This window comes from Ailuropoda melanoleuca, chromosome 6, assembly GCF_002007445.2.
Source record: "Ailuropoda melanoleuca isolate Jingjing chromosome 6, ASM200744v2, whole genome shotgun sequence".
Taxonomy (NCBI): domain Eukaryota; kingdom Metazoa; phylum Chordata; class Mammalia; order Carnivora; family Ursidae; genus Ailuropoda; species Ailuropoda melanoleuca.
In genome coordinates, this window is record NC_048223.1 from 19,302,215 (window position 1) to 19,326,767 (window position 24,553).

The window sequence follows — 24,553 nt, forward strand, 5'->3', positions numbered from 1 at the left end:
ATTTCTAATACAAAATACAGAACTTTCACAAATGTAGAGGATAATGCCTGAATACTTTCTAATGTGACATATGTATGACTCACATGTAAATGGAACTTCAAACTAGGACATTTCTTAGAATATAAACAGTCAGAAGAAAAGGTCACATGGTCCTGACACACATTTCAGGCTGGTGGTTAAAAAACATGCATTAAAAAATAAAACACTGTCAAAATAATGATCACATTGGTAATTACAGACAGGCTGGCACAAGAGTAGAACTATTTGATCTCGAAAGCTCAACATTTTTTTTTTAAGATTTATTTATTTATTTGGCGGGGAGGGGCAGAGGAAGAGGGAGAAAGAGTCTTAAGCAGGCTCCGTGCTGACCATGGAGCGCAATGTGGGGCTCAATCTCCCACCCTGAGATTACAACCTGAGCGGAAACCAAGAGTCGCACACTTAACCGACTGCATCACCCCTTGAAAGCTCAACATTTCATTTTGGTTTGAGGTAGACAGATATTTACAAAACGTAGTGTAGCAGTTGAGAATTGAAATCTATGGTCAAGCTGCTTGATTTTGAATTTCTACTCTATTTACTAGTGAGTGACATAACCTTGGGAAATTTTATTAATCTTTCTGTGCTTCAGTTTCCTCATTTGTACAATGTGGACAGTAAGAGTACCTCTACCAAGGTGCTGCTGTGAGGATTAATGAGATAATGCATGTGAAAAGTTTAACACAGGGCCAACTAGATACTGCTGTTATGACTATCATTACTCCCAGGGCCAAAGTAGCTCACTCACCAAGATGAGTGTCCATCACCTTTGCACAGTATTTGCACATGGCATCCAGGTCATTCAACTGTCCTTGAAGGAAGGAAATTTGGGCTTCTAATTCTTCTTCCTAAAACGAAAGGGGTAAAGATATGGAAAATTTATTTTATTTATTTATTTTTAAAGATTTATTTATTTATTTTAGAGAGAGATAGAAAAAGAGAGAGTGTGTGTGCACTCGAGTTGGGGGGAGGGGCAGAGGGAGAGACTCTTCAAGCAGATACCCTGCTGAGTGAGGAGCCTGAAGTGGGGCTCAATTCCAAGACCCATGAGATCATGACCTGAGCTGAAACCAAGAGTCAGACGCTTAACCGACTGAGCCACCCAGGCACCATGGTATGGAAATTTTAAAAAATTCAAATAAAATCCCCAAAGGTCTCCAAATGATTTGGATGATTTTTAAAGAGGCACAATGTCTTTTCAGTGTTAGACAAACAAAAGAAAATAGCAAATAAATGAGCAAATCCACCACTGCCTCCACTGGCAAAATAAGAGAAAGAGTAAAGTGGTGTTTTAAAAAAATCTGGACTTTCTCTAATTGAATGTGAGCATTGTGCCATGTGTAAATACTTACCCACACAACCCTGTAAAAAGAGTCCATGCAATATCTTCAATAACTGGGCCGTACAAATTGGGAGAATAAATGCGATTTCAGTGGACCCTACTCCCTAGGCAGCTGGGTACAAGAACATTACATTTCCTCACACACATTTGGGGAACCAGAGACAGTGATAACCTCTTAAAATGTAAGATTTCCCAAAGCACTTGGAAAAGCTTTGCCCCTACAGCCCATAAATAGCTGCTCTTACGTTTCCTCTTTTGATATGACACTAGAGAATTTTACTTATGTGATTGTTTCTAGGAAAAAACACTCGGGTTGAATAATTATCTAAATGGCAAAAGACCATCTAACTGTAACAACAACAACAACAACAAGTCTTTTTTTAAAGGAAAAAAACATACATGCAAAAAAAATTTCTCAAGGAAATTCAGAAGATTAAGAGAATTTTTCTCAAAGCAAGAGAATACAGGCATACCCTAGAAATACTGTGGGTTTGGTTCCAGAGCACTGCAATAAAGAAAGTATCACAATAAAGTGAGTGAAATGAATTTTTTAGTTTCCCAGTGCATATAAAAGTTGTGTTTATATAAATTTAAAAAAAGTTATGTTTACACTATACTGTAATCTATTAAGTGTACAGTAGCATTATGTCTAAAAAAACAATGTATATACTTTTTTGTGGGGTGCCTGGCTGCCTCAGTCAGAAGAGCATGTGACTCTTGATTTCAGGGTTTTAAGTCTGAGCCCCATGTTGGGTGTAGAGATTACTCAAAAATAGAATCTTAGGGGCGCCTGGGTGGCTCAGTCGTTAAGCGTCTGCCTTCAGCTTAGGGTGTGATCCCGGAGTCCTGGGATAGAGCCCCATATCAGGCTCCCTGCTCAGTGGGAAACTTGCTTCTTCCTCTCCCACACACCCTGCTTGTGTTCCCTCTATTGCTGGCTGTCTCTTTCTGTCAAATAAATAAATAAAATCTTTAAAAAAACCCAGAATCTTAAAAAAGTACTTTATTGCTAAAAATGCTTTTTGCATTTTAAAATCTGAGCTTTTTGCTGGTGAGGACTGTTGTCTCCATGTTGATGGCTGCTGACTGATCAGAGTGGTGGCTGCTGAAGGCTGGGGTGGCTGGGGCAATTTCTCAAAATAAAGTAACAATGAAGTTTGCCATACTGATTGACTCTTCCTTTCATGAACGACTTCTGTGTAGCATGTGACGCTGTCTGATAGCATTTTCCCCACAGTAGAACTTCTTTCAAAACTGGAGTCAATCCCCTCAAATTGGCTGCTACTTTATCAACTCAGTTTATGTGATATTCTCAATCCTTCGTTATCATTTCAACAATCTTCACAGCATCTGCATCAGAAGATTCCACCTCAAGAAACCACTTTCTTTGCTCATCCCTAAGAAGCCACTTCTCATCTGCTAGCTTTAACATGCGACTGTAGTGACCAGTCACAGCTACAGGCTCCACTTCTAATTCTAGTTCTCTCGCTATTTCTACCACATCTGCAGTGACCTCCCCCACTGAAGTCTTGAACGTCTCAAAGTCATCCTCGAGTGTTGGAATCAACTTCTTCCAACCTCCTGTTAATGTCTATATTTTGACCTCTTCCTATACATCATTAATGTTTTTAATGGCATCTAGAATGGTGAATTCTTTCCAGAAGGTTTTCAATTTACTTTGCCCAGATCCATCAGAAGAATCACTATCAATGGCAGCTAAAGGCTTATAAAATATATTTCTTAAATAGTAAGACTTAAAAGTCAAAATTGCTCCTTGATCCACGGACTATGGAATGGATACTGTGTTAGCGGGCAGGAAACAACATCAATCTTCTGCATCTCCATCAGAGCTCTTGGGTGACCAGGTGCATGATCAGTGAGTGGTAATATTTTGAAAGGAATCCTTCTTTTCTTCTGAGCAGGAGGTCTCAGAAGTGGGCTTAAAATATTCAATAAACCACGTTATAAATAGATGTGCTGTCATTCAGGCTTCGTTTTTCCATGTATAGAGCAGGCAGAGTAGATCTAGCATAATTCTTTTTTTTTTTTTAAAGATTTTATTTATTTATTTGACAGAGACAGCCAGCAAGAGAGGGAACACAAGCAGGGGGAGTGGGAGAGGAAGAAGCAGGCTCCCCCCAGAGAAGCCTGATGTGGGGCTCGATCCCAGAACACCGGGACCACGCCCTGAGCCGAAGGCAGACGCTTAACGACTGCACCACCCAGGCACCCCTAGATCTAGCATAATTCTTAGGGGCCCCAGGATTTTTAGAACGGTCAGTGAGCACTGGCCTCAACTTACAGTCACCAGCTGCATTAGCCCCCAGTGAGAGTCAGTCTGTTCTCTGAAGCTCTGAAGACAGGCACTGGCTCCTTCTCTCCAGCTACTAAAGTCCTAGATGGCATCTTCTTCCAGTAGAAGCCTGTTTTCATCTACAGTGAAAATCTGGGGATGCCTGGGTGGCTCAGTCAGTTAAGTGTCTGCCTTTGGCTCAGGTCATGATCTTGGGGTCCTGCGATCGAGCCCCACATTGAGCTCTCTGCTCAGCGGCAAATCTGCTTCTCCCTCTCCAGAGCTCTGTGATTTCTCTCACTTTCACTCTCTCTCAAAAAATAAATAAATAAATAAAATCTTGAAAAAAAAAACAGAAAAGAGAAGAAAATGTGTTGTTTGGGGCAGCCACCTTCATTAGTTATCTTCGCTCGATCTCCTGGATCACTCGCTGCTTCACCTTGCCCTTTGATGTTATGGAGACGCCTTCTTCCCGTAAACCTCATGAACCCACCTCTGCCGGCTTCAGACTTTCCTCTGCAGTTTCCTCACCTCTCAGTCCTCACAGAATTGAAATGAGTCAGGGCCTTGCTGTGGATTAGGCTCTGGCTTAAGAGAATGCTGTGGCCGGTTTGATCTTCTATCCAGACCACTCAGACTTTCCTCCCATCAGCAATAAGGCTGTTTCTCTTTCTTATCATTCACGTGTTCACTGGAGCGGCACTTCTAATTTCCTTCAGGAACTTTTCCTTTGCCTTCACAACTTGGCTAACTGTGTGGCGGCGCCAGAGGGCTAGCTTCTGGCTTATCTCAGCTTCCAACATTCCTCTCTCACTAAGCTTAATCATTTCTAGCTTTTGAATTAAAGTGAGAGAGATGTGTGTCTCTTCCTTTCATGTGAACACGTGGAGGTCACTGTAGGGTCATGAATCGGCCTCATTTCAATATTGTATCTCAGGGAATAGGGGGCCCAAGGAGGGGGAGACGGATGGGGAAATGGTCAGTGGAACAGTCAGAACACACGTATTTATTAAGTTCACTGTCCCAAATGTGTGCAGTTTGCGGCACCCCTAAACACTTACAATAGTAACATCAAAGATCGCTTATCACAGATCACCAAATACATTAATAATGAATGAATCTGAATGAAATATTGCAAGAATTACCCACATGTGACACAAAGACATGAAGTGAGCAAAGGCTGTTGGAAAAATGGTGCCATTAGGTAGACTTGCTTGATGCAAGATTGTCACAAACCTTCAATCTGTAAAAAAATGTAATATCTGCAAAGTGCAATAAAACAAAGTATGCCTGTAATTCTCATTCTGTAGGAATTTTAAACCAAGTTCATTAGAATAGAAAGGAAGGATGTTGCCAGAGGTGGAATAGGCTAGAAAATTGATTTCCCAGTTTTAGGTGCTTGTTCTTTCACATAAGAATCCTCTGTGTTGTTAAAAAGAAAGCAGGAGAAACTTAATGAGATCTGCCTTTTTTCTTAGCGATAGAGTATAATTTGACTTATAGATGGAAATTAATGGTTGAAAAGGTTACTTGTAGGTCTATTACATTTTAGCAATACATAATGCAGCACTGAAAAGTAGGTTTTAACTACTGAATAGAGAATGAGCCTTTAGAAATAAGCATTTAAAAGCCTGACACAGAAGAGACAACAGTAGCTCTAAAACCAACGTATTGTGAAATGCCCGCTGTAGGATACACCTGCACTAACGGTGCTCTTTACATGCGGCACAAAGAGCAGGAGCCTCTCCTCGGATGCTCAAATAATGACCAGAAGAAACTCAGCCAAGGAATGATCAGAGGGGCGGGTGGGCAGGCAGGTGCCACCTTCCTAACTCTTTGGCTGGGCTTTGAGATGGAAAGGGATGGGGTGTTTCAGGGTGTTTTTCTTTTCCCTTTTCTCCTTTGTTTCTGCACAGGCTTGAGTTTGCCTGTTCTGTCAGGCTGTTAGGAATCAGGGAGAGAAGGCTACATCTGCTGGTTAACCATGGTTATAGTTAGTCTCCAAGATGGCCCCCATCAATTCCTTCCCTCTCTCAATGTATGCGCTGTTCCTCTCATCAAGAGGTAGTGGTGTCTATTTCCCTCCCCTTGAATCTGGGCTGGACTTGTCACTTGCCATGAGCCAGAGAATGCAGTAAAAGTCACACTGTTGGTTCTGGACTAGTGTAAGAGGCCTGCCAACTTCTGCTTCCTTCTGCTAGAGGAAGACAGCCACCAAGTTGTAAAGAAGTTCAGGCTAGAATACTGAAAGAGAGGCGAGAAAATACGGAGAGAAAGAGGCCATGGGAGAAGCACTGAGGTTCTAGACATGGAAGTGAAATCTCCCGGGACCTTTCTGCCCAATCCATCTGAAGCGACTCAGTCAACATCACATGAAGCAGAACAGCCCAACCAAACGCCTGACTGTAAACCTATGAGAAACAGCAGTGTTGCTGTTTTAGGGAGTGGAGGTTTGGAGTGGTGTTATGCAGCAACAGATAACTGAAACAGTGGAAGAATGGACAGAATGCTAGGTTGGCATATGGCACGAGAAAATCTGAGTTCTAGTTCTGGTCCTGCCATTAACAAGTCATATAACTCTAAGTAATCCTCACCCAATCTGGGCCTAAATTCAGCAGTCTTTGGATAAGATATAAGTCAGACACTTTGCTTCCAAGGAGTTTACAGTCTTGTAGTTGGAACAGAAGTGTTCTACAAATTACTAAAGTATGAGGTAGAGTGCGTGCAAGTCTTTAACAAGAATAATTGTTTTGGAAATCCTGGTCCCTACCTCCCGTCACCTCTACTGAACAAGTCAATTTTTCAGTGGGTTATAGACACAAACCCAGCTGGATGAGCTCAGAACTGTACTGAGGCCAGAGCTTGGCAGTCTTTAAAAAAAGGAGGCCCAACAATGGCTTACGCTTCTCCCTGCATGTGGCTAACAACTGGGGTGCTCTCAGCCCAGAGTGGACAAAGGACACTAGGAATGCACTGCCTCCTGGCTTTAAAAGTCCTATTTTTTTCTGTAGTAGTTTAATTTGGATTTAGCAATCACTTCTTTTACAATATAAAAGTTGTTGGGAGCTTTAATCTTCAGTAGTCACTCCTATCTAAATGGAGTCTCTTTTTATTTTCTTTTTAAAAGCTGGGAGGGAAGAAGAACTTGAAAGGAGACACTTTGGAGGAGAGAGGCCTGGTCTGCTGGTCATGAGGTGCTGGACAGCTGGAGGAAGACTACAGCTCAGAGGGTTTCTTCCTCAAACATTTTACTGTGCTAGCAGGGACATTATAATAATAAAAACGTGATGAGATCGGTGTCCCCTACATTGTGCAGTGCACAACTTGCATGCGTGCACAGGGAAGCCCTGACAACGTGGCAGCCCGCGGCACGTGCTGAGTGAGCATGCATGGATATAAGAACACAGTTTTCCAAGTCTGCAGTTGTGCTTAGGGCTCTGGAGGCAAATGAGCATTTTCTTGCCTCAATCCCAAGTAAACCTCAGTATAAATGGAATCTACACTGTAGAAAACGACAACTTTCACTCATTTAAAACTGTTTTTTCAAAGGAAAGCCCACCAAACGAGATAAGAGGAGCATTCTGGATCAAACAGGTTGAGGGGCCCAAGAACCTCTTCCACTTGGAAATTTGAGATCCAGGGTATAACCTCTCCAGAGTTTGCATAATCTTAAAACATTCCTAAACCCTTCAACTTTCTCAGACTTTATAAATAGAAATGGAATAACTTGGAGGCAAAAGGGTGGCTTGTCACTTATTCTTCACTCTATTATATAATTACAGATAAAAGAAGAGCCAAGAATCGAGCTTCTAAGATTGTGAGAACAAACTTTACATTTCTATCTTAGCTTCTCATGCTTCACTCTCCCCACAACTAACATGCTTTAAACACTGACAGCTTTAGTCATTTGTTTTCAGTAAACTCATCTTCTGTAATCAAAAACAAATGCTTGGCTAATTGCCTTGAAGTTTTATGGAAACAAGCAGTTAGTATAACTTTTATGTGTAAATAAGACACTGAAGAGAACTCCTTAGGTCACTCTGGCGTATATGTCCTGCCTTCCATCACAGGAGGGAATGTGGTGGATGAGGCCGCAAGCCTGGCATAGACACATCTAGGTTCAAATCATGTTTCTGCCAGTTACTAGCTGTATGATATTGGATAAGTTCTGTAACTTCTTGTTCCCCTCACTTCCACCGGCAGGACAGGTACGAGAATGAAATGAGAGCACAGAGTATCTAGCACTGAGCAGGTACTCAATAAAGGCAATTATTCTTTCTTTAAAACATTTTGTTTATAATCAGGTCAAAACAGTGAAATGGAATTTGAGTACAGGGTTTTATGATTTACTTCTGGAAAACACTGGCTCATAGTTTCAAAACTTTATGTGGCTTAGCCCTGAAAGACTAATTAGGGCTAAAGGCAAGAAACGGATGGAGGTTTATGAAGTATGGCCCTGTGTAGACTACTGTGTGCAACACACCACCTACCGTACTTGGCAGCCCTGTAGGGCAGGGCCACAGAATGAGGGTGACTCCACCTGAAGAGAAAAACAGCTGGTACCCAACCCTTTATAGCAACTACAATATGCCAGCCACTGAGCCTTGCCTGCATTAACTCACTTAATCCGCACAACAAAACCGTGAGGTAGATTCTCTCATTATTTCCCGCACGGAACAGTGTCTCATCCTCTGTAAGCCACATTTTCTGAAAGTGTATGCCAAGGTTGAGGCAGCTATTTGAGGACCCAAGTCACTTGGCCCACTCTCCCATTTCTTTCTAGGGTATGTATTCTTTCTTAGGCTTAATTATTATGGTTCTTCCAATGAATAATCTCACATCTTGGTTTCCTTTAAGACAGCCCCACCAACATCCAGTGGAAAAAAGACAGTGTCTTCAATAAATGGTGCTGGGAAAATTGGACAGCTATATACAGAAGAATGAAACTTGACCACTCTCTCACACCATACACAAAGATAAACTCCAAATGGATGAAAGACCTCGATGTGAGATAGGAATCCATCGAAATCATAGAGGAGAACATAGGCTGTAACCTCTTCGACATAGGCCACAGCAACTTCTTTTATGACATGTCTCCAAACGCAAGGGAAACAAAAGACAAAGTGAACTTGTGGGACTTCATCAATATAAAAAGCTTCTGCACAGCAAAGAAAACAGTCAACAAAACAAAGAGGCAACCCGCAGAAGGGGAGAAGATATTTGCAAATGACCCTACAGATAAATGGCTGGTATCCAAGATCTATAAAGAACTTTTCAAACTCAATATACAAAAAACAAATAATCAAATCAAAAAACGGGCAGAAGATACGAACAGACACTTTTCCAATGAAGACACACAAATGGCTAAGAGACACCTGAAAAAATGTTCAAAATCATTAGCCATCAGGGAAATTCAAATCAAAACCACACTGAGATACCACCTTGCGCCAGTTAAGAATGGCAAAAATGGACAAGACAAGAAACAACAAATGTTGGAGAGGATGTGGAGAAAGGGGATCCCTCTTACACTGTTGGTGGGAATGCAAGTTGGTACAGCCACTTTGGAAAACAGTGTGGAGGTCCCTTAAAAAGTTAAAAATTGAGCTACCCTATGATCCAGCAATTGCACTACTGGGTATTTACCCCAAAGATACAGACGTAGTGAAGAGAAGGGCCATATGCACCCCAATGTTCATAGCAGCATTGTCCACAATAGCCAAACTGTGGAAGGAGCGGAGATGCTCTTCAACAGACGAATGGATAAAGATGTGGTCCATATATACAATGGAATATTACTCAGCCATGAGAAAGAACGATTACCCAACATTTGCAGCAACATGGACGGGACTGGAGGAGATTATGCTAAATGAAATAAGTCAAGCAGAGAAAGACAATTATCATATGGTTTCACTCATTTGTGGAACATAAGGAATAGCAGGGAGATCAGTAGAAGAAGGGAGGGAAGAATGAAGGGGGGGTAAACAGAAGGGGGAATGAACCACGAGAGACTATGGACTCTGGCAAACAAAGTGAGGGTTTCAGAGGGGAGGGGGGTGGGGGGATGGGCTAGCCCGGTGATGGGTATTAAGGAGGGCACATTGCATGGAGTACTGGGTGTTATACGCAAACAATGAATCATGGAACACTACATCAAAAACTAATGATGTACTGTATGGTGACTAAAATCATAAAAAATTAAAAAAAAAAAAAGAGAGAGCCTCATCAATTACAGTGTTAGGTCCCAACCCCATATTCCTTACTAAACTGTTTTCCTTCAAAAGCATTGAGGTATGATTCACTGTGTTCTATTTTTGTTGTTTTGACTGTATCTGAAGACATTTTTTTTAAATTTGCTTTTTAGAAAGTAGTGTTTCCATATCCTTCACCCCCCCCAATAGCTGACGTATCATTACGCTTCTGCTCAAATATTATCAACTGTATAAATTGGTTAATAGTATATGGATTTTATATATCAATTTTATAAAATGATTCAATGTCTGCCTGTTATTTCTTGGTTACTAGAACGAGCTTTTGTAGTTTATTATTTATTCACTAATTTATTAGTGTATTCAGCAACATATTCGTGTGTATTCCTAGACTTTGTGGGAAATACAACAATGGATGAGACATGGATTCAGATCTCTACAAGCTTAAAGGGAGGTAAGAGAGGAGTAAGGCGAGTTCCGTAGAAGATATGAAAGATGAGGCTTCACAATTCTGGGGGGAGCAGAGGACTTCCAATTCAAGAGGTGGAAAGGAAAGCAGATTTTCTGGAAAAGGCAGGAAGTTGGTGGGCCTTCAAGAAGTAGGGGGGAATTGGCTCATGAGAAAGGATGAATAAGGTGTTTTAAGAAGCAGGGACCTGGCAAACAAAGAGCAGAGTCAGAAGTGTGGGCCCCAGGCAAAGAACCCAGCGGTTCAGTCGAGCCAGAGCGTGGAGAAGAGCAGGAGCTGAGGGTGAGCAGAAGAGCTCCCCTCCCTTCCCGTTCATCTCTATACATTCTCTCCTCAGATGATCGTGTTTTAAGGGCTGCAGTCTGACATACAGGCTGCTGTGGCCATGCCCCTCACACGCCCCTCACACGCCCCATGCTCATGACGATTATAACGGGCTGCAGCAGTGTGTCTGTCCATGGCTGGATTAAAACCCCCTAGTCCTTGGTTTGGGAGAAAAGTGGGGCAGGAAGAGCCCCCATATAGAGTTCTGCTTAGCTTCCCCGGGGTGCCCTCAGACAGCAAGAGAAGCAGGCAAGAGAACCGACGCCAACTGCAGGCAGCAGGAACAGGCTAAATATAGCAACCAGAAGACAGGAAAGACGCCCAGTCTTTCTTGAGCAGATGGGTGAACAAGAAGTGGGAAGTGAAGGAAACGGAAAGTCTCAAGGAGAAAAGTGGGAAGGCCGCGGATGTTCTGAGGAAGCTGTGGTGTACACAAGGGCAAAATACACACACGGTGTGGATGAAATCCAAGCCAGAGCATATGGTATCAGCAGAGGAAGACACCACCAGAAAAAAACGGAAGAAGAGCACAAAGACAACTTTTGAGGAGTATAAAAATAAGTGTATGGGTGTGTAAAGCAGCACTGCCATGTTGGAGCACGCTGGAATCTGACCACGAGCCCTGCAGTCAGTATACACTGTGCTGGCACGCGCCACCTCTGTGACTCTGACTAGAGAGCTAAGCTCTCTGACCCTCCATTTCCTGTCTCTAAAATTGGGATGGGGTGCCTGGGTAGTGCAGTCGTTAGGTGTCTGCCTTTGGCTCAGGGCGTGATCCCGGCGTCCCGGGATCGAGTCCCACATCGGGCTCCTCCGCTGGAAGCCTGCTTCTTCCTCTCCCACTCCCTCTGCTTGTGTTCCCTCTCTCGCTGGCTGTCTATCTCTGTCAAATAAATAAATAAAAAATCTTTAAAAAAATAAAATAAAACTGGGATAATGCTAATTCCTACATCAGATGATTGTTGGAGGACTGAATTACACTCGATTTTCCATACGAAGTGCTTTGCATGGTATTTGGCACATGGTAAACACTCAATAAATGTTCATCTTGTTGTTGTCTCTAGATTATTTATATAACTCTAGGAAGTTATTCCAAGGAACTATGGATACAGACAAAAACATAACTCCCAGGATATTCACCGTACATTCAATGGCAGCACGCATACACACATACTCCACACAAATCCTAAATGTCTAATGACAGGTGACTTAGGTAACTTGTGGTACCTTCACGAACAGAATATTATGCAACTTTTTGAAATGTTCTCATAGGAGAACAGTTAACAATAACATCATGTATTGGGGAAAACAAGTTACAAAGTAGTAGGTAAAGAATGACTGTTTTTGGAAAAAAAAAAAAAAAAAAAGGAAAGATATTCACCAAAGTGTTTATATTGGTTATTCTCCAAATGGTGGGATTATATATAATTCTTCCCTTTTCTTTTTGCTTATTTTTTTCCTGGATTTTCTACAATGAAATAAGATCATATTTTTGTAAAAATAAGTTATTATTCAAATAACATAATAGAGAGGAAAAAAGAAAAAAAAAGGTGATTACCGAGGAGAAATGATGTTAATATTTTTAAATCACCAAATCAAACTCTAAAGAACACTACATCTAAACAAACCAGTACTCTAAATAACACCAGACAGTAAGAACAACTTACATGAAATAGCCTGTAAAAAAGTAAATAACTATAATATTTTGTCCATGTGAAAACCCTGAGTATACTTTCAGGGCAAAAGGCCTCCTTCTATGCATCTGAAGTAGGAACATCAGAGTTTGTATGTTGTTCTTTATGGACTGCCTAGAAAGAAAGATTCTTACAGATACTTAAAAAAGCAAAGATGGTAAGCAAATTCCCCAGTAAATAAAACAGTTCCTGCTTTCAGACAGGATGTAAACAAACATGTTAGATATGAATGGAAATTGTGAACTGAAATTCAAAGCTTAAAGTGTTACATTTTGAGGTAACAAGTGATATTTCAGTGCTGAACTTGCCTTTAAAGATAATCTCCTTTGATCCCTTCATTTTACAAATAAACTTTAACATGGCTAGGTAGTTAGCCAGTAGCAAAATTTACACTAGAAGACTTCCTTGTCTCTCAGCCACCGAAGCAGTGTTATGGCCCACCACTGAGATGCACGCTGGTTGCAGACATCAGAGATATCCTCACAGGACAGGTTTTTTATAACAATCACTGAGACCTCTCCCTCCACCCACATCATGCTACAATGGTGATGTTTCTTCCTGCCTATTGTAGTCTAGAAAAAAAGGCACTAAACCCTAATCTCGACATTATTTTATATGACTTCATACTGTTAAAAGCCACTACATTAAAGAATACTGCCCCTGGGTTAGATGGTGGAATAGGAAGCACCAGGAATCTGTCTCCCCACCTAGAAGACAATTACACTGGCAGAATCTGTGTCATGTAACTATTTTAGAAAGTGGAAGTCCATTGAAGGCTGACTACTTCCAGGGGAAGGCTTGAAGGTAAACTGAGGTTAATTTTGGTCCATTTCAGCTCTTAGCAGAATAGCAGCTCCCCATCCCCATCCCCAGCCCTGTAGCAGGCAGCTTTGTATTTGTTCCCAGAGCTGTTTGCATGCAACTTGTGAGAGCCAGGATGGGCAAAAAGGACCCTGTCCTTCAAACATCAGGGATTTGGACTGTGATCACTGATTGCTAATTCTGATCACAGAGTTGGAGACAAAGAAGAGAGTGGTCACTATTGTTGTACACCCCCCCCCCACTGACTTCTAATGGATTTAAAGAGCCTGCATTCTATCTCCTATTCCATTTTTCTCTTTTTCCCCTTTGGGAAGCCAACTATTAAAGACTAGAACATTCAAAAGCTACTACAAATACAAGGGAAGAAAGTGACTGCATATGCCCAGGGAAAGGCACAGGTTCAGAAAAGACCTGAGAAGACCATAAATTTACACCTCAGGCTGATCTTGGTACAGAGATAGCCTACAAACAAACAAACAAAAAGCCCCAATAACAAAAAACAGTAAACTCTGGGAAAGGGAGAAAATATGATTTCCAGAGTTACCATTTTATTAGATTAAAATGTTTAGTTTTCAACAAAAATCATAAGGCACACAAAGAAACAGGAAAGTATGACCCATTCAAAGGGAAAACATAATTCAACAGAAATTGTCCCTGAAAAATACCTGATAGCAGATCCACTAGAAAAATACTTTATTTATTTTTTAAAGATTTTATTTATTTGACAGAGAGAGACAGCCAGCGAGAGAGGGAACACAAGCAGGGGGAGTGAGAGAGGAAGAGGCAGGCTCCTAGTGGAGGAGCCTGATGTGGGGCTTGATTCCAGGACCCTGGGATCATGCCCTGAGCCAAAGGCAGACGCTTAACAACTGAGCCACCCGGGCGCCCCTAGAAAAAGACTTTAAAACAGCCATCTTAAAGATGCCCAAAGAACTAAGGGAAGATGTGGAAAACATAATGAAAATGATGGATGATCAAAATAGAAACATCAGTAAAGAGATAAAAAACCTAAAAAGAAACCAAGAAAGAAATCCTGGAGCTGAAAAGTAACTGAAATGAAATATTCACTAGAGGGATTCAAAGACAGATTTTGGCAGGCAGAAAAAGGAATCAGCAAACTTGAAAACAGAACAAGAGAAATTGTTGAATCTGAAGAACAGAAAGAAAAGATTGAAGAAAGTGAACAGAACTAAGGGACTTTTGGGACAGCATCAAGTAGACCAATAGGCACATTGTGGGAATCCCAGAAAACAAGAGAGAAAGGGATAGAGAGGCTGATAATGTCGTGTATTTGATGAAAGACATGCATATAAACATGCAAGAAGGTTAACAGATCCAAGTAAGATGAACTGAAAGATACCCACACCGAGAACATTATATATGAATTAAAGGTTCAATACAGCAAGAAGATAAGATAATTATAAACATTTACACATGTGTGTTAACAAAGCAGCAATATATATGAAGCAAAACTGGACAGAACTGAAGGGAGAAAAAGACATTCCTACAATAATAGATGGAGACTTCAATACCCCACTCTCAAAAATGGATAGAAAAACCAGACGAAAGATAAGTAAGGAAAGAGAGTATTTAAACAATGCAATAAACCAACTAGAGTAACAGACAAATACAAACACCCTATCCAACAACAACAGCATACGTATTCTTCTCATATGTTCACAGATCTCTTCTAGAATAGACCATATGTTAGGTCACAAATTAAATTTCTATATTAAAAAGACAGGTATCATACAAAGTATCTTCTTTGACTACACTGAGATAAAGTTAAAAATCGGCTATAGAATTAAACTGGAAAACTCATAAATATGTAGAAATTAAAGAACAAACTTTATGGGGCGCCTGGGTGGCATAGCGGTTAAGCGTCTGCCTTCGGCTCAGGGCATGATCCCGGCGTTGTGGGATCAAGCCCCACATCAGGCTCCTCTGCTATGAGCCTGCTTCTTCCTCTCCCACTCCCCCTGCTTGTGTTCCCTCTCTCGCTGGCTGTCTCTATCTTGTCAAATAAATAAATAAATAAAATCTTTAAAAAAAAAAAGAAATTAAAGAATAAACTTTAAAACAACCAATGGATCCAAGAAGAAATTACAAGAGAACTTAGAGAATATTTAGAGATAAATGAAAACAAAACCCCAATATATCAAAACTTATGGGATTCAGCAAAAGAAGTGTTAAAGGTAGAAATTTAAAAATAAAAAAGATCTAAAATCAACAATCTAATTATACAACTTAAGGAACAAATTAAACCCAGAGCTAGCAGGAGGAAGGAAATAATAAAGATTACTGCAGAGATAAACAAAATAGAGAATAGAAAATACTAGAGAAAATCAATGAAACCAAAAGTTGGTTCTTCAAAAAGATCAACAAAATTGACAAACTTTTAGCTAAATGGACTAAGAAAAAAAGAAAAAAGACTTAAATTACTAAAACCAGAAGTGAAAGTGGGAACATTAGTACTAATTCTACATAAATAAAAAGGATAGCGAGTACTATGAACATCTACACGCCAACAAATTGGATAAGCTAGATGAAATGAAACAAAAGCCCTAGAGACACAAAATCTACTGAGACTAACTCACATAAAAAAATGTGATAAACCTATAACTAGTAAAGAGATTGAATCAGTAATTTAAATACTCCCAACAAAGAAAAGCTCTGGACCTGACTGTTTCACTGGAGAATTCTAGCAAACTTTCAGAGGGAACAAATATTACCTCTTTTCAAACTTTTTCAAAAAATTGAAGATGAGAGAACATTTCCCAACTCATCTATGAGGTCAGTATTATCCTGATATCAAAGTCAAGACATTACAAGAAAACTACAGACAAATTATCTCTTATGAACATTGATGTAAAAACCAAACCAAATTCAACAGCATATTAAAAGGATTATGTAACTTGATCGTTGAGATTTATTCCTGGAATGCAAAGATGATTCAAATGTGAAAACTGCTCCATGTAATAAACCACATTAAAAAAATAAGGGAAAAATATCAGTGCTCAGTAAAATCATTTAATAAAATTCAACACCCTTTTATGATAAAAGAAAAACACTAAAAAAACAAACTATCAATAGAAGGAACTCCCTCAACATAAAAAAAACATATATGGAAAAACCACAGAACATCAAAATCAATGGTGAAACACTGAAAGCTTTTCCTTTAAGATCAGGGACAAAAAAAGCAAAGATGTCACTTTCACAACTTCTATGCAATATAATACTGGAAGTACCAGCCAGAGAAATTATGAAATTAAGAAAGAGACATTTAAAAAAACACTCACAATGGAAGGAAAAAATAAATTTATGTGCAGATGATACGATTTTATATGTAGAAAAGCCTACACATTCCACCAAAAAAAAAAGCCCCACAAAAAAATGTTGGAACAAATAAATGAGTTCAGCGAAGTAGCAGAATACAAAGTCAACAAACAAAAATAAGTTTGCAATATTTACACACTAACAATGAACATCTGAAAAAGAATTACAAAAACAACTCCATTCACAATAGCATTAAAAAGATTAAAATACTTAGGAATTGACTTAACTAAGGAGGTGAAAGACTTGTACAACGAAAGCTTTAAACATCACTGAAAGAGATTAAAGAAGACATAAATAAATGTAAACGTATTCTATGTTCATGGATTGGAAGACCTAATAGTGTTAAAATGCCAATACTATCCAAAGCGATCTGCAGATTCAATGCAATCCCTACTAAAATCCCATTAACATTTTTTGCAGACATAGAAAAACCCATCCTAAAATTCATATGGAATCTGAAGGTATCCTGAATAGCCAAAACAATCTTGATGAAATAAGCCAGAGAAAGACAAATACCATATGATTTCACTCATATGTGTAATTTATGAAACAAAACAAACAGGCATAGGGAAACAAAGACAGAGAGGAAAACTAAGAAACAGACTCTTAATGATGGTTATGGTTACCAGAAGGGAGGTTGGTGAGGGTATGGGTTAAACAGGTGATGGGGATTAAGGACAGCACTTACGATGAGCACCAGGTGTTATATGGAAGTGTTAAATCACTAAATTGTATACCTGAAACTAATACTACACTGTATGTTAACTAACTGGAATTTAAATAAAAAAAAGAAAAAAAGACTGGAGGGCTCATACTTTCTGATTTCAAAACTTACTACAAAGTTACCATAATTAAAACGGTGTGGTCCTGGCATAAAAACAGATATATAAACCAATGGATTAGAATAGAGAACTCTGAAATAAACTCTTGCATATATGGCCAATTTTTGCAAGGGTGCCAAGACCATTAAATAGGGGAAAGGACAGTATTTTCAATGAATAGTGCTGGGAAAACTGAATATCCATTTACAAAAAAATGAAGTTGGACCCTTATTTAACATAATGCACAAAAATGAACCCAAATGGATCAAAGACCTAAATGTAAGATCTAAAACTACAGAACTCTTAGAAGAAAACATGGGACATTGGATTTGGCAATGACTTCTTAGATATGATACCAAAGGCATAGGCAACAAGACAAAAAATAGACAAACTAGATTTCATGGGAAAAAAAAAGTAAAAATGTGCATTCAAAGACATAGTCAACAGAGTAAAAAGGCAACCCCCAGAATGGGAGAAATTATTTGCAAATCCTATATCTGATTAGGAATTAATATCCAGAAGATATAGAGAATCCAAAAAGTCAATAACAAAACAACAACCTGGTTAAAAAATAGGTGAAGGACTTAAATAGATATTTCTCCACAGAAGATATACAAATGGCCAATAAACAGGAAAAGATGCACAACATCCCTAATCATTAGGGAAATACAAACCAAAACTATAATGAGACACCCATGCCATACCCATTAGAATGGCTACTATCCAAACACCAGAAAATAACAAATGCCGGGGAAGATGCAGAGAAATTGGAATCCTTGTGCATTGTTGGTGGGGATACGGAATGGTCCGGCTGCTGTGAAAAACAGTATGGACAGTCCTCAAAAAATTAAAAATAGAATTACCAAATGATCCAGCAATTCTGGGTATATATTCCAAATAACTGAAAGCAGAGTCTCAGATATTTTTACACTCATGTTCAAGCAGCATTTTCATGATAACTAAAATGTGGAAGCGAAAAAGATATCTATTGACTGATGGATAAGAAAAATGTGGTATATACATATAATAGAATATTATTCTGCCTTAAAAAGGGAGGAAATTCTGATAGATGTTACAACATGGATGAACTTTGTTGGACAATGTGCTAAGTGGCATAGGCCAGTCACAAAAATACAAATACTGTATGATTCCATTTATATGAGGTACTTGGAGCCAAAATCATGAAGACATTAAGTAGAATGGCGGTTGCAAGGGGCAGGGACTGGGGGATGGAAGGTTATTGTTTAATAGGTACTGAATTTCAGTTTTGCCGAAAAGAGTTTATGGAATCAATGCATGATATTATGAAAGAATTTAATACACAAAAATGTACACTTAAAAATGGTTAAGGTGGTAAATTTTACATTATATCTATTTTACCAGAGTAAAAAGGAGAACACTGCCTCCTTATAATTAATAAAATTAAAAATTGCATGCTTTAAAATCCGAGTAACCAGGTGAGGCATGATCATGCTGCCTCAGCTGTCCTCCTAGATAGAGACCCTCCCTGCAGCAGCCCAAGGAGAGACGGAGGGCAGGGCCACCAGGTGAAATACAGGGAGAAACTTTTATTTTTCCACGCAAATCTTTCCTCTCCCAAACTGCAATGTGACTTTTAGCATATCCCTAGAGTTGACCAATTACACATTAAATCCATACTCACTTCATTGCTTTACATGTGAAAGTGTTCCAAATATCCTTTTGATATCTTTTTTTTTAAAGATTTTATTTATTTTTTCAACTGAGATAGAGACAGCCAGCGAGAGAGGGAACACAAGCAGGGGGAGTGGGAGAGGAAGAAGCAGGCTCATAGCAGAAGAGCCTGATGTGGGGCTCGATCCCATAACGCCGGGATCATGCCCTGAGCCGAAGGCAGATGCTTAACTGCTGTGCCACCCAGGCGCCCCCCAAATATCCTTTTGAAGTCAGGTTTTGGCAGGTTAAAATAATTAACTCAGATCACGTGCTTGCTGTGGGTGGGACATCTGGGACATGGTTTAAAATGATATTTTAAAAATAGAACATGTGAGGCTCACAAAATTAAGAGAAATAAATTTTCTTTCATTAAGGTGCCTTCCAAAATTTTTATGGGGGTAAAAAAAATCTTAATTTCTTACCTGATTTTACTCTTTCGGCTCTACCCGATAATGCAGAAATTACCTATTGTCCAGTCATGACTAGTACCTTTTTTCTTTTTTTTGTACATGGAGTTAACCACATTCTATCAGCTCTCTCTTCTGTGAAATCTGAGGTAATTAGAGCACCGACCTCATAGAGTCTTTGAGGATTAAAAGAGTTAATACATGTAAAATGCTTAAAATAGAAGAAACACATGGAAACTGTTCTATAACCTTTAGCACAACACTTTGCCATCATCCACAGGAGAACATGTTCGTAATAGGATATATTTGAAGCTGGATTTATCTATAGCAAATTTCATTTCTGATTTGGTACTCAATTACTCTTAGACTAATTCTTTTCAATCTTTAACATACACACAAATCACCCAGGGTATGTTGTTAAATGTATTCTAATTTGGTAGGTCTGGGGTGGGGCCCGAGCTCTGGCATGTCTAACAAGCTCCCAGGGGATGACTATGCAGCTGGTCCACTGACCACACTTTCAATGGCAAGGATGGAGATGACCCACCTCATGCCCCTCTACTTCTGAATACAGTTTCCAATCCCTCTAGGAAAGGTTGTGAGACACTTTACTATTTCCCTGCTCTAAGGCAATTTTAACAGATGGCGGTATGGCTAGATGCATGCTTGGTAACAGTCCAAAAGACCTCCTCTCAACATGGAGTGAGATGCAGGGAGAAGAGAGGCAGGGTGGCAGACAGGTTTCCAACACAGCTTTCCAATCTCCCTCGGTCAGTTCTGTACAGAGTGGCTTCATTCTTCTATATAGAGCTAATTCTTAATACTATTAGCTATCAATTTATCCTACTGTAAACATAAGCACTTATTTTAAAACCAAATATAAATTAATTTTGTTATTACTCATGCTGTCTTCTGTAACTTTTGATAAACAGAGCCTGTGTATAAATTTCAGAGAACAAAAGATGCTTTTCAGACATGAATGCAATAAAAAGAAAGATAAAGTAGGACATGTCCATAATCCATGGTATTTAAATTCATCCCTGTGGTGATTAACATAATATAATAAAATAAAATAAAATAAAATAAAAATAAATTCATCCCTGATATTCTGAAGATATTTTTACAATAATCGTAATAAGTAATATTTATTAAATATGTTTAGCCTTTAGAAATGTGCTTTTGTGCCTATTGCCATTTCATTGTGAGCTATTTTAATCTAACTGTGCCTTTCTAGAAGTTGTTTACAAAAAAACAATAAATAAACAAAAAAGATAAGAATGGTGCAAGAAGACAGGATCAAATACTACAAATTCTAAGCAAACTGAATAAATTAATAATCCTGAAATAAAAATACTGGAAATTAAAATGTTTAACCAGGACAACCTCACACAGGTATGACCAGAGGAAGAATCCAACCTTACTTGCATAGTTACAAACTTTAATAGTTACAAAATCCTATAGCTGCTCCTTTAAATAAATAATTATAGACCTACAGTATGTCTTAGGAACTTCCTAGCCTTTAAAAATTCAAAAGGCATAAAAATGTTAAGCATAGTTATTAAGACAACTGCTTATCTATTGAACATTTTAACTGGGGGAAAAAAGGTATCTCCTAGAAGGGATTGTGTTTGGTGCTCTAATTAAATGGCATCTGTGGAGAAATGTCCCCATCTTTTGGATTTTTAGGCTCTATCATCTCATGTTGTATTTTTATAATTAGGCAACCTGACCAATCTTTTGTAAACCAGAATAGCTCTCTCCTCCACCATGCCAATTAGCACAGATGTTACTTTATTTAACAAGGGTTTTTCCCTCTCTGCTTACACGTGATCAGACCAACTGATGAAACCACCCAGCCAGCACCGGGGCCTCCAGCTGAGCTTCTCATACTATTACTGGCTGGGTAGAACCATCTGTGTGCTTTCCCTTGCTGTTCCTGGCACCAAAAAGTAGGCGTCTGCACAATGGCTGACCTAGATAGAAGGGCCTTTGCCAAGGTTGCTTTTCTTATAGCAATGCTGATTGACCCATGTGAGGATGAAATGTGCACCCTTGTACCACCATCCTCTGGACTGACTACCATAATGTCCCATTAGGGTCAAGCAAAAAATGGCTACCCTGTCGCAAATCCAAGCTAAGGATCAAGCGTGGTTTAAGAAATACTTTGCTACAATTGGTAAAAGGAACCAAGCATTGGAACAGCTTTGATTAACACAAACAGTACTAATTCTGAGATGTTGGAAATAAAAAAAAGAGGGAGAGAAGGAAATAATTCTCTAATTACCTGTCTTATTCACATGCCTATCACACTTGTGTTAATTTACCCCTTAAACTAATTTATAAAAACCCCATTTCTCACTGTATACCAACAATTGCTATTCATTTTTATGTGGTCGGTGAATGTCACTGGGAAATGAGGTGACTTTTCAGGCCCTAGGAAAGGTTAGAGTAAAGCATAATACATCTGAATTCTTGCAAAGCACACAAATCCCCAATAACAATCATTCATAAACACTTACTGAGTGCCAGACACAAAATCTGGCACAGGGGATACTGTGATAAGAGACAAGAGTCTTGTAACTCAATACAGGTAGTTCTCTGACAGTCAAAGCAAAGGAAGCATTTGCAGAATACCTAGGACACCCCTCTCCCCCATCTCAAGATGCTGCTTCTGTACGTTTGGGGAGGGGCTCTGGAATCTGCAGCCTAAGTTGGGCCATAGCTACCTACTGAAAGTGCTTAAAGCTTCCAGATGGTGGGAAAGGAGCCTCCATGAGACACAAGGAATTGGGCTGAGACTGAAAGGAACCCTAGGAATTCTATAAATAATTCTGGTCAGAAGAGACAGCAGAGCAGAACACCACAGAGGTATGAGATGGCATGGTTGGTGTGAGGGAACTGAAAATAGTTGTATGTTCCTGAAGGGCTGAGAAGGAACTGGAGAGAGGGTTGATGATCAGGTTGAACAGGGTGAGATCATCAAGGGCCCTGTAGACTGCCTTAAAATCACAGGATTTATCCCAGGGAGAAGGAGCCCCTGTAGAATTCTGGTGGGGAATCAGACACTGAGGAAGACTTTCACAGGGAGCAAGCTAGTGTTACAAAATACTTGAGATGTATGTGGCCATTAATAAAATGGACTTACTCTAAAATTTCTAATTAACATGGCACTGTTAAGTTACTGAACTGAGAACAAAAAATTAATACAGTATAGTCTTTCTATATCCTCATTCCCCTAACCGATGACATTCAGAAGATACATGTCAAACCCAGAGTAGAATCAATTCTGTGATAATGCTTGTTTTGAAAATGTGAATCTGTCCCAATGAGATTGATGGATTAGGGAACAATGGAGCATAACGTGAATTTCATGTTTACTTATGCACAAATATATCCACACGAAACACCGGACGAATGATGGATACTGCACACAGTTGAACCCGGACATGCAGGAACACACAAAATGCGCACGTGCACACACCTCACAAATCTGCCAGCCACCTCAGTCACAGCGTGTGTGACGGGCTACGCCCATATCCCAAATCCATCAGATTCCACATAGTCCTCCTTCCACCACTTCATGGTAACTCACAAGCTGCATTGTTTCTAAGGTCCACTTCTCCAACCGAGCTTCAGGATTGTATTTATTACAGTATTTATCTATTTTATTCATCAGTTAACATGTGTAAAACCGTGCTACCACTTTAACCAGATTCCTACCTCCTTTTATGTACCACTGATGACGCTTTTGAGTGCTGTTCCCCAATCCCATTTCCCCATGAATCCAGTAGTTTTGAATGCATGATTTTGCACAGCACGGTAATTTGGGGGGAACATATAAATCGCCTATAACAAATGACTGTTCTGAAGATAACTGCTCATTTAAAGATGAATATGTCATGACAATCAAATTGATACATTTTTCTACAATGGTAACTGCAGAGAAGCTTTAGGTGACAGATCATGGCAGCACTCAGTAGGGCTAAAGGAACCCTGACTCTGTAGGGAGGAGTGCTGGTACTCCATGTTCGTTCCCCATGTCCTCCACCCCAAGAGGGCCCTCCTCTCAAGAAGGTGACCCGGGGCGCCTGGGTGGCTTAGCCGGTTAATCGTCTGACTTCAGCTCAGATCATGATCTTGAGGTCCTGGGATCGACCCCACATTGGGCTCTCTGCTCAGAGGGGACCTGCCTTCCCCTGCCCCGAGGGGACCTGCCTTCCCCCTGCCCCTGCCAAATAAACAAATAAAATCTTAAAAAAAAAAAAAAAAAAAAAAAAAGAAAAAAAAAAAAAAAAAAGGAAGGTGACCCAGTGCAGAGCCCCAGGAAGACATGGTTTCTCTTTCTCCTCTAGATGTTGGTGACTACATACAGGGCCAAGAACTGCTGCAGCTGGTTCACTTCTAACCTGGGGAAGAGCCTGTTCTGAGCAGGGCAGGGCAGGGAAGTGGAAAAGAACTTGGGTCCTTGAAGACACTGATAAGCTTCTAAATCACTGGTTCTAAAACCTTTGAATAAGGTTGGAATAACATGGTATTCCATGCCCCATGCCCCACCTTAGAGATTCTGATTCAATACTGCTGTTCCTGGCATTTTTTTCAAGCGCTCTAGGTGATTCCAATGTGCACCTAGAAATGAGAAGTCCTTTGGACTTATTTGAGCTGTTAACCTTATTATTTGAATCAGTTGGAGTCAGAATTTCTGTTATATTCCCCTTAAACCATCCTAGATAATGACACTCTCTTTGGAATGAAATGCAAGGTCCAGTACTTAAAGTCTTTAAATTTCATTAGATCATCTCAAGAATTTAAATCTCAATTCCTGGCCCAAAAAAAAAAAAAAAAAGACTCATTTATTGAAAGAAAAGATCTTGTGACTACCCAACTTTCAAACCTAATTCTGAAGATAATCATCACAGATATCAAAAAAGGAGTTTCATCATAACTGAAACTGAGGGTTGGTGACTTTGACTATAGACATTGAGAAAAAAAATCAACACTTACTTATCCTGGGCAGTAAATAGGTATTAATAGTTTTATCGCCATCCAGCTGGATGATGTTAAAGTTTGACTGTTGTCTAAACATGAATTTAGGATTTCTATAGACA

The 24,553-nt window shown here is 39.6% G+C and overlaps 1 protein-coding gene across 8 annotated transcripts in view; it reads right to left on the minus strand.

The window, feature by feature from the left end:
• The window catches only part of TBC1D5 (TBC1 domain family member 5), a 542,532-nt gene that overhangs the window by 20,651 nt on the left and 497,328 nt on the right, over nt 1–24,553 (minus strand). For all 8 annotated transcript variants that reach the window (XM_034662029.1, XM_034662026.1, XM_034662027.1 and 5 more), the window contains one exon: nt 788–887. In XM_034662029.1, coding sequence (XP_034517920.1) covers nt 788–887 — 100 coding nt within the window. The remainder of the gene's footprint in view (nt 1–787; nt 888–24,553) is intronic.